Source organism: Rhea americana, unplaced genomic scaffold, assembly GCF_003343005.1.
Source record: "Rhea americana isolate MKP2758 unplaced genomic scaffold, rheAme1 scaffold_424, whole genome shotgun sequence".
Classification (NCBI taxonomy): Eukaryota; Metazoa; Chordata; class Aves; order Rheiformes; family Rheidae; genus Rhea; species Rhea americana.
In genome coordinates, this window is record NW_028186562.1 from 252,044 (window position 1) to 261,845 (window position 9,802).

General features: G+C 53.6%; 2 protein-coding genes across 4 annotated transcripts in view; one reads left to right on the top strand and one right to left on the bottom strand.

The window, feature by feature from the left end:
• Positions 1-8,494, top strand: part of PPP2R5D (protein phosphatase 2 regulatory subunit B'delta) — a 32,451-nt gene extending 23,957 nt beyond the window's left edge. For all 3 annotated transcript variants that reach the window (XM_085315252.1, XM_085315253.1, XM_085315255.1), the window contains exons 13-15: positions 3,898-3,970; positions 4,731-4,847; positions 5,210-8,494. In XM_085315252.1, coding sequence (XP_085171378.1) covers positions 3,898-3,970; positions 4,731-4,847; positions 5,210-5,347 — 328 coding nt within the window. In that variant the 3' untranslated portion in view covers positions 5,348-8,494. The remainder of the gene's footprint in view (positions 1-3,897; positions 3,971-4,730; positions 4,848-5,209) is intronic.
• MEA1 (male-enhanced antigen 1) lies at positions 8,373-9,633 on the bottom strand. The gene is made up of 3 exons (XM_085315256.1): positions 9,320-9,633; positions 9,157-9,268; positions 8,373-9,056 (listed from the first exon to the last, which is right to left on the bottom strand). Exons 1-3 carry the CDS (start codon positions 9,587-9,589, stop codon positions 8,818-8,820), a joined length of 621 nt encoding a protein of 206 aa, XP_085171382.1. The 5' UTR covers positions 9,590-9,633; the 3' UTR covers positions 8,373-8,817.
• Positions 9,634-9,802: the final 169 nt, after the last annotated feature.

Genomic DNA, 9,802 nt, shown 5'->3' on the forward strand with positions numbered 1-9,802 from the left:
TTGTCAAGAAAACTGTATCTACTGTGAGCGTGATGCTGGATTCCCCAGCTGAGCGGGGTTTCCCTGCCCCAGCAACRCACCTAAGGAAGCCTTTATGGGCCTCTGTGCTAAGAGGGAAAATGAGACTGGTGGTAGCACCTCCTCACCAGCTCTTCCTGGCTTGAGGAGTRTGAAAAGGCCTCTCTCTGAAGAAGGGAGGCTGGAGGTGGGAGGGAAAGTAGATTGCGGAAGGTCTGCTGGAGAGGTGGGGAGCCTGAGATGGAGATTTGAGGGTGACAAGGGAGGGGAGACAAGGCCAGGCTGGGGAAAGATGGAAAAAACATAGTCAAGGAGTGTGGGAGGGAGTAGCTGGTTGGGGCAAGGTGTCGGAAAGGAGATGGAAACACTGGGCAGAGGTACAGTGAGAAGGGGGATGTTCTTGTCAGTGGATGGTGGGAATAGAATAGAGCAAGGCAACAAACTGGAGGAGGAGGAGGTGGGAGACCAGGGCTTTTTTGGGGCAAGGGGCCTGGGAGTGGATGGGATGTGGGACAATGATGGAGAAAAAGAGAATGTGCTTGGGAGGATGGATAAAAACCTGGGTTTGCTACAGCAATGTGTCTCCAACTTCTTTGCTCAAGTCCATAGTGGAGATGTCATCTCCCTCCGTGTCTTTAAAACTCTTGCAATACATAAGCAAGCCTACGTATTGCAAGAGTTTTAACTGTATGTTCTAGAGTTTAACGGAATAAATACTTCATTGCTAAAATGAAGGGGGTTAGAAAAAACATGTTTKGCAGGCAGGAGAAAATGGTGTTTAGTAGTGTCTCCCCTGAGGAAGGTGACAGTTTCATAGCTGAGGAGTCTGACTTGGAGCTGGGGATACCGTTTCTGCACTTGCCGTGGCTGCTGGCAGAGTGCTGTGACCTGTCCTGACAAGAGCAGGTCCTGTCGCTCCACAGCTGATTTCATCTGTCTCTCTGGTAGAGATCACTGTGAGCCACAGCCTGCTGCGGTGCTGTACCGTGACGTGGTGCTGTGGATTTTCAGTTGATTGCCATTTCCTWTTCAAACACAGAGGCTTAAGCAGAGTAGAAGTACTATTTATTTCTAATTGAAACTGTTGAAGCAGCGAAGTTGAGTGTCCGAGTAGTAAAGTTCCTAAGGCTGTGGGAACCTTGGCTGGATTGTTGCAATGCAGGATCAATCTTTAATTGCATGATATCCTGTTTTTTTTTTTTTCCAGAGTACCTCTTCCTTAATCAGTGAAACTGGGATGAGTTTGAAAAGCAGCAGCAGCCTCTTTAGTGTAGACAAAAAAGGAGCAGAAGAGCTGTATAAAACCTTTAAGAGGTCATCCCAAGGGGCCACCAGAGATTTTGTGCTACGAACTAGAAAGCAGCAGCTTGCAAAGACTGCACATGTGCACAAAGCCAGTAAATGTGAAATGATGGAAAGGAAAGATCTTGTGGACACAACTAGGCTTCGACCAGGTGTTAAAAAGCCTGCTCAGAAGAGGATTAGCCGTAGTTTTAATTGCTTGCCATGCCTATGAGTGACATGCCAGCCAGGCCTGCCAGTGCTGCTCCCCTTGCTGCGTAGCCACAGCTGTTGGTGCAAGGCTGGGCATGGAGAGCCAGCCTGGTTCTCCAAGGTGTATGTGGAGGGTCTCTGTTGTCCAGTGCAGATGGACTGACTGCCTCTCGCTAGTCATCCTGGAGGTTTTGAGGATACTTGGATTATCAGAACCCTTTGGAAAATAGTAAGGAGGTTGGAGCAGATGATTAGTGTCTTCTCCTGAATGTGGAGACTGCCTGAGTGGGAATCACTGGGCCTTGCCCTTTGATGGACAAGCAATCCCTGCTCTTTTATGAAAGGTGCCGGGGCCTTGAACCCTACCTTTCAATAAATGTGTTGTCAGCATGCCCTGTGGCTCACCCTGACCTTTGTGACAGCTCTCTATGGTGGCAGCCACCTCATCTCCTTCTGTCTCCTTCCATCTCCATCACCTCCCAATATAGTTCTTTCCTAAACGACCTGCCAATATAGGGCCATAGTGGCTTCATCTCACTGCTTGTGACGGAATCAGGAATGAAGGGAGCTGATGAGGTGAACGTCACCTAGGACGCAGGGCCAGGAGGGCCTTGATTAGCTGCTCACATGGACTTGGCACTGTCTCTGAGGCACTGCTGTCCACAGTGTCTCCGGAGAAGTAGGGTACTCCAAAAACTCACATGGATAAGTGACGTTCTGTCAGATAAACTGCAATGAAATGTCCTAGTGTAGGAGGTTAAGCCAGTCTGTGAGTTATGAGGTGGAGAGAAAATTTCCCCTACAGCGGGATGTTGGGCAGCTGTAATAATGCAGTCGAACCAGTCAACATTACATTAATTGAAATAAGGATGGAACTGTGTTTCATTCTTTGGAAGTACCTGTTTGGCTGAAAAGAGGGATCAGAGATGTGAAGCTTTCAGCTTTTTAAAAGCATTTCTCTTAGTAACGCTGGGTTTTCTCATTGTAAGTTGAACTTTTTACCTTGTCAGCTGAGCACATAACAGTAAGTAACCTAATGGGCCTCAAAATACGGTGAGGARTGGAGGGCCTCCCTGGATGCTATGCAGCATTGCTGTGGTGATCTGGAAGGAAAGAGCTGGTGTTGGAGAAACACGCAGCTGAACAGGCTCGGGGAGCGCCACTTGCTCCCTGTGTACTGGACTGATAGTGTGAGATAGTAAAACCAGCTTTGCTGCAGCCTTCCGTGACGGTAGACGTGATGCTGGCAAGCCAGATGCAACCTTAGAGGGCAGTGACCTTTGCAAAGTGAGGCTGTTAGTGGACAAACATCTCGATCTGCGCTTCCAGTGACGAGACTGGAGTAATGCATATGTTTCCGTTTACCACGCATTAAAAAGGGTGCTGGAGGGGATAGAAGAGAGCTAGGAAAGATGAATGCTAAGCCTTGGTTGCAGTCCCTTGCAGAGACATCTAGAGCTCTATCAGAAAATGAGGTGTGTGTTTTTTGTTGATGTTTTTTTTAATTTATTATTTTTCCCCTCACTGTTCTCCAGTGGTGCAGCTGCTGCTTGAATGCTTGGCAGCTTCATTCTCATTTCTAGCCACCTTTCTTGCATATTTTTTCCAGAGAGTAGGAGGCGAGGTGATTACAGAGCATAAAAGCTGCCTTAGCATGGACGCAAAGAGCAGTAGAGAGACCAGTACCTGGAATGCAGTGCAACAGATTGGAAATAACGTGGAAACTTTAAAATGTAGAAGAAAATAACAAGGAGTGTGGTAGATGCTCTCTGTTTGCAGGTGGAGCTTGGATGCTTTTCTGGAGGGTAACTCCATCCTGGTTGTTGACATCAGTGCTCATGGTTTGCCAGGAGTTCGGGATTTACTGGCAGTCGTGTTGGGTGGTCTCTTAAGGCCTGAAAATCTGTGCCAAGAGTTGTGCCCGAGAGTTTGGCAGCTCTTTGGAGCGCTATGTTATGGCTGGGGGCAGAAGGGAGGAAGTGGGGGCACTTGAGCCCCATCTCTGTTAGAAATGGCAGTTTGGACCTCTCTGCCTGTGTGGGATGTTAGGAAGGAGTATCCAAACTGGTGTCACTGCTTTGCTCTGGAAACTGGGTTCTCGACTCTGCTCCTGAAGCAGGTGGCCAGGGAATGAGTAYCCTGCTGCCGCTCTGTGCTCCAGGGGGGCGTCCCTTCCTCTCGCTGTACCCCACTGTTAGTTAGAAGGTAGGGCGCTGTAAAGGACAGAGCAGTTATTCCACTTGTCTGTGCTCTCCTGCTGTCCCCATGACTGTCCCTGTTCCATCTTCCATCAGTGAAAGACACCCCTTTCCCCAGGAATTCATGCCTTCTCTCTCTCTCTCTCTCTCTCTCTCTCTCTCTCTCTCTCTCTCTGTCTGTCTTCAGGGGAAGATTCAGGATGAAGGAACGAGAAGAGATGTGGCAGAAGATAGAGGAACTGGCCCGGCTGAACCCCCAGGTGAGTAACAGCAGGACCTAGGACAAATGAGACAAAAAAAAATGCCAGGAGCCTGGCTTGTGAGAGCAGGCTCTAGCAGCCAAGTTCAGCCCTGTGCACGCAGCTCCAGTGACATTTTATAGACTGCTGCGTCATTCTGTGAGTGTGTAGTATCTGGTGATAAAATTTTAACCTTTACTTGAGAAATGGTAACTGAAAGATTACAAAATATGGTGATCCAGAAGGCAGAGGAACTCGGTGTGGAAAATACGTATACATATGTTAAATGCTTGCCAGTGTTCCCAGCTTCTGCTTATTGAACCCAAACTGTTCTATTTTTTGATGCTATTTCCCTCCTCACAGGTTCTTCGCTCTTCCTTTTTCATCCATATGTTATTAAGGACCATAAATTCTCCTGAGCCGCAGTGCTTTGGGGACACTGGCAGTATTTCAGCAGCCTGGCCCTTGGCAGCATTAACTTCTAAGGTCACGTAGAGAGCATATGTATTTGTGCTGATCATGGATTCCTCTGCCAGCCATGAGTTAAACGTGCAGGGTGCTGTAGCTCAGTCGGAGGGCAGCAGTAGGGATGGATAGAAGATGACAGAGGAAGGGATGGATAGAAGGAGACACCCCTTTCCTGCCTGTGCACTCCTACTGCCTTTGTGAGCAGCAGAGAGAGTGGCTGGAAGACACGTGCTGGGCTCTGTTAGGATGCTGGAGGAGGGAAGGCTTGGTGCTGGGCAGCGTGCTCACCTCCAGCTGTCTGTGTTGCCTGCAGTACCCCATGTATTATGCACCTCCACCACTGCCTCCTGTCTGCTGCATGGAAACGGAGACCCCAACTGCAGAGGACATCCAGCTACTGAAGAAGACAGTGGAGACAGAGGCTGTGCAGGTGCGTAAGTGCCTCAGATCTTTCCACAGTCCCTCTCAAGCTAGTCAAGGCATCAGTGCAGTCAGTGTAGTGCCCAGCGGTCAGGACTTCCTGCTCCAAGTGCTCTGAAGGTCAGTGCTCCTATTCTGATCCTCTGATTAGAGATCAGGTTGTTACTTGAAGAAGTTCCCGTCCTTCCCACTTGGGAAGAAATGTGAGCAGGGCTTTTCTCTCTGTCCAAGTAGCTTGAGTGTGGCTCCCAGCCTGTTCTGCAGCATGCCCCTGCGTAACTGGGAGCAGCTGGAGTCAGGCTGGGGCAGCTCAGGCTGTGCAGGGCTGCAGAGATCTGTGGCCGGTCCCTGATTCCTTTGGTTTGTTTGTAGATGCTGAAAGACATAAAGAAGGAGAAGGTTTTGCTGCGCCGGAAATCAGAGCTTCCTCAGGACGTCTACACTATAAAAGCCCTGGAGGCCCACAAGAGAGCAGAAGAGTTCCTCACCTCAAGCCAGGAGGCTCTCTGACGGGTTAGGAGCTGGCACGGGAAGCTCTGCCCCATCCCTTCCCCCCAGGGGTCACAGAAATGCACTCGGTTCTCATGTATAACTAAGGAATGAACATGGTGAGCTGTGCCTATCCTCCACTCCATCTGCATTCCCCCCCCGCCCCCCAAGAATAGATCTGGTTTTACGTTGTCCCTTCTCTCTTACCAGTGCCATGTCCTCCCGCTTCTCCTCCTCCCTCTTGCTTCTCCACTTTTTGTGTGTACGTGAAGGGAGCCTGCCTGGCCTGCGATTGCATTAGCCCAGGCAGGAGTCACTTCATTTCCAGCCCCTGCCCAGTTCTTGCTCTGCCCGGGGACCAGAGCCTTGCTGCCCAGCAGGGAGGAGCTGCTCCTCTACCTCTGCTGGCAGGAGGGTGACCTAACGTGGGTGTCAGGATCTGCTCTCAGCTACCTCTGTAAACGGCAGGGAGAGCTGGGCCCCTCTGTAGCTCGTGTCTGAGGGGTGCCTGAGCTAGGCAGAACCACGGCGCGATTCATCTCGCTGACTGCGAAGAGCCTGGCTGGCCAACTTGGCCTGCCGGAGGAAGGTGCCACACACCCCATCCCTGCTGCCCGGCCCAGGTGCGCCAGCCAGAGAGGCCGCGTGCAGCTCGGTGCGCTGCTGCGAGCCCCATGCACGYGTCTCAGTCCTGCCTTCCGCAGTGCTGCCTGCACAGCCAAGCCCAGCGACGATCGGAGGTCAGGCTGGGTTCAGGGCAGGGATGTGTGGCAGAAGGAGCCTGTGAGGGCTCCGCTGTCCCACCGCCCTCCCTTGGGGTGGTGGTGTGCGGTTGGAGAGTCTCACCTACAGAAGAGATGTTCACTTCCACCTTTCTTTTGCCTCCAGTCCCCTGTTCTGTTCCCCTGTCTGTGGAGTGGGGGGGGGGTCTGTGCGTTGCCACCCCTGGGGAAACTGGGTGTAAGCACTACGTACTATTGCTTCTCTCCCCTTAGAGCAGCCTTAGAAGCTCTTCCGTGGGAAAATGATTTCCTTCAGCTGTTTGTGTTGCTCCTTGCTGAGTTGTTTCCGCCCCAGCATCTTGGTAGTCATAGGCCCAGAATTAACTTGACTTTTGCTTTCTTCCTCTATGTGCTCAATTCAAATACTCCTGCAGACCTCCCTTTGTCACTGTGTCCCATCCATGCCTTAGCTCTACGGTGGCTGGAGTTTCTAGGAAGCTTGTGCTGCTAAAGAAATTCCTGCAAGTTAGTGGAAGTAACAGATACGCATCATGGGGTCAGGCTGAATTTATGAGTGTTCAATCATCTCCTCTTTACAATCAGTGGTAGCTGCTACTAGTGAATTGCTTCTGCAGGTGCCCTGAGCAAAATTTGTGTTGCCCTGTTACTTTGGCACCTGCTCTGCGGCCTAAAGTCCTTGTTAGTTATCGCATGGCGCACTGGGGACTTGCTGTGSTCATTTAGCCTTTAGAACGTACTTGCCGATAGCCCAGGGGGCTGTGCAGCACTTGGGTGCTACTGTGATCCAGCTCTCGAGCTTTGTCCCCTGCCTTTCGTGGTGCAGGTTTCAGCCCCAGGCCGAGGTGCCACCTCAGAGAGGCTGGCTTGCAAGAGAGAAGGGAGCCTTCCTTGCTTCTCACCTGCCATGCTTGCTTTTCTTGATGTGTAAGCCTGCAGGGATTTGCAGTGGTTTAGGGAGCTTTTGGGGCCAGTGCTAGTCTGACTGCTGCTTTGCAGCATTGTGGGATGCTGCAGAAGGTCCTGGTGTGTCTTCTCCTTGTCCTCACTAGCAGCCTGCTTCCCAGGTCATAGATTCTTCCCCTGTGATCTTACCACTGGTGTGCAGCATATCTTTCCTTTCTTCAGCCCTGCTGCTCTTAGTTGTTTTTCCTCAACCCAAATTAAGCTGTTGTGGCTTTTTTTTTTCCCCTCTGTGTGTCCTGTACCCACCCTCAGCCCTGTGTAGCTCTTTTCAGCAGAGCTTCTTTCAGTCTGGCCTGTTAGGCATGCCACCATCTCTTAGGAGCAGCTGGCAAGCGTGAGTATATGAGAAATCATAGGCATCACCCAAGCCTCTGCTTCSCCTCTGCTGCGTGCAGTGGGCCAGCTCATCAGGAGATCTATGAAACACCTCAGGGAGGTTATTGCTTATTTTGAACATTAGTCTGAGCTCATGGTCAGCTGCCAATCAATTACCTCATGCCTGGCACAGCATGTAGACATGCACTGGGTAATTCCAGACAAAACACAGGAGTGGCAGACGTCTCTAGGGCAGAGCAGAGACAAAAGATCGCCAAGTGCCATCTGCAGCAAGGCTTGGGGCTGCAGAAGATATTTCTTCCCTTTGCAGTATGGAGTTTTTCCAACCTGTCTGCTTAGCATTGTGTTATAAGCTGCCACCTCATTTTTAAGAGTGCTACGGCCCACGCACGCCCTCGCTAGAGCCCGCTCGCTGCTAAGAGCGGTCGTGTTTCCCTGCTGTGGGCTGTTCCGCCTGCGATAAGGAGCAGACTTCTGGAGCGCAGAGGTAGTCGCCGTCCTTCAGATGGGCTGTCTCCACCTGCAGCCCCCTGCCATGGCCAGAGGAATAGCGGTGAGCTTGTGCCACGCGCAGGGGCAGGAGTGTAATGGATCACAACTACATGCTGTACAGCTTGGATGTTCCCATAGCTTTGTGTGTATTGTTCTGGGTCAGGGAACTTATGCTTAGTACCTTAACATTACTATTAGTTTGCTGCCTATTCATTCCAGTGTCCTGGACATCTAAGAAGGGGACCATGTGAGAAGAGGGGGGAAGTGTGTTAACCCTCTCTGCCACACATACTGCTTATTACGCAGACTTGTGTCTGCCACGCTATGGCTGTCCCTTGCTCCACACTCGGTTTCTAGCATTAGTGCTCATTTCTGCCTATGCCTTTCCCCAAGTCGACCAAAACGGACAGAACTGGAGCTGCCTCTTCCACTTCACACGGCTCCCTCCTCCTGAGGGAACAAGCAAAACTACTGCATTCACCCCCTGGACACAAGTATTAAGCTGCTTACAGTTCATATGTACATATGGTGTACTTTATTTTCAGTAGAGCATTACATAGTATGAAAGTGTTGGATTTTGTACAGATGTCCCTGTATGTACAGAACTAAATAAAACCAATCTCTTGGAAAGACACACTGGACTTCACCTCTGMTGTGCCAAAATACAACTGCTTGTCCTGCTAGGAGGGGCCTGAGCAGAGAGGACTTCTCCAGCACTGACAGCACGAGGAAGATCCCGTGTTTGTGCCACATCAATCCGGGTGAAGCCAGCTGAGCCCCCTCCCTCCACACACACAGGGGTAGGGAAACCAGTGTAGTTACTCCAAGGAGGAGCACCAGGAAGCCAATACGAGGACACCACAGTGACTTACATGCCAGCCAGCGCTGCAAAGAGGAGCAAGAAGGGAAGGCAGACAGCGTCAACGGGAGAAGCAGGACCGTCGCTGTCAGCAAGTCCTAGCGCGGCCCGGCGCCAGGAGAGGCGGCGGGCGCGGGGCTGAGGGGAGGGCAGGAGGGAGCAGCCCCGGCCCCGCGGCTTCGCTCGGGCCTGGGGGTGCCGAGGCTGTGCCGGGCCTGCAGCGCGCGCTGCACCACATCCTTCCACTGTTCCTCGGAGATGTGGCTCGCCCACGCCGGGACGCCCAGGCTGGGCAGCTTCACGCCGGCCATGGTCCTCTTCACCAGCTCCACGTGCTCTGCGGACGCAAAGGCAAGAAACGAGGCGGCAGCTCCGAGGCCGAGCCCCCGCGGGCGCGGGGTGGGCGGAAGGGGCCGGGGGCAGACGCCGCTCGCTACCTGGGTCCATGGGGATGGAGCTGCGGTTGCTCGGCGCGCCGGCGCCGCCTTCCTCCTCCTCCTCCTCCTCCTCGCTGTCCGCCGGGGGGTCGGGCAGGTGCAGCCGCAGCATCTGCAGCACGGTGGGCACCCCGTACCCGCCCCCGCCCGCCCGCCTCGCTACCTGCAGCCGCTCCCGGAGGCCGGGGCCCGGCTCGGTGCGGCTCGGCACCGCCGCGGCCGGCGGGCCCTGCTCGCCGGGGCCCTGCTCCGCTTCCTGGCTCAGCGGCTGGTACAAGTAGCCGCCGCCGTCGCTCTCCTCCTCCTCCTCCTCCTCATCTTCCTCCTCATCTTCCTCGTCGCCGCTCCAGCCCGCCGCGCCGTCGGGGGCCTCCGGCGGCCCCGGCTCCTCGGGGCACACGCGCTCTGGCCCCATGCTCTGCGCCACCGCCATGCACCGGGCGCGGCGCCGCCCCGCCGCCCGGAAGTGCCGCGCCGCCGCACGGCATTGTGGGGGTTGTAGTCCCGCGGGGCAAAGGGAGGAGGGCGGCGCTCACAGCGGACCCCCCCCCCCTCCGCCGCAGCCGTTGGCGTGGCCGCGGAACTACAAGTCCCAGCGTGCCCCGCGCGCGCGCGCGCGCGCGTGGCCGTTGGAGCCCGGCTGCCG

Bases quoted from the DNA above. Each gene is read 5' to 3' on its own strand.
- MEA1 (XM_085315256.1), bottom strand. From the start codon at position 9,589: ATGGCGGTGGCGCAGAGCATGGGGCCAGAGCGCGTGTGCCCCGAGGAG. The intron at 9,269-9,319 runs GTAGCGAGGCGG...ACCGTGCTGCAG, and splicing joins GCCTCCGGGAGCGGCTGCAG to ATGCTGCGGCTGCACCTGCC. The intron at 9,057-9,156 runs GTAGCGAGCGGC...TTGCGTCCGCAG, and splicing joins CTCCATCCCCATGGACCCAG to AGCACGTGGAGCTGGTGAAG.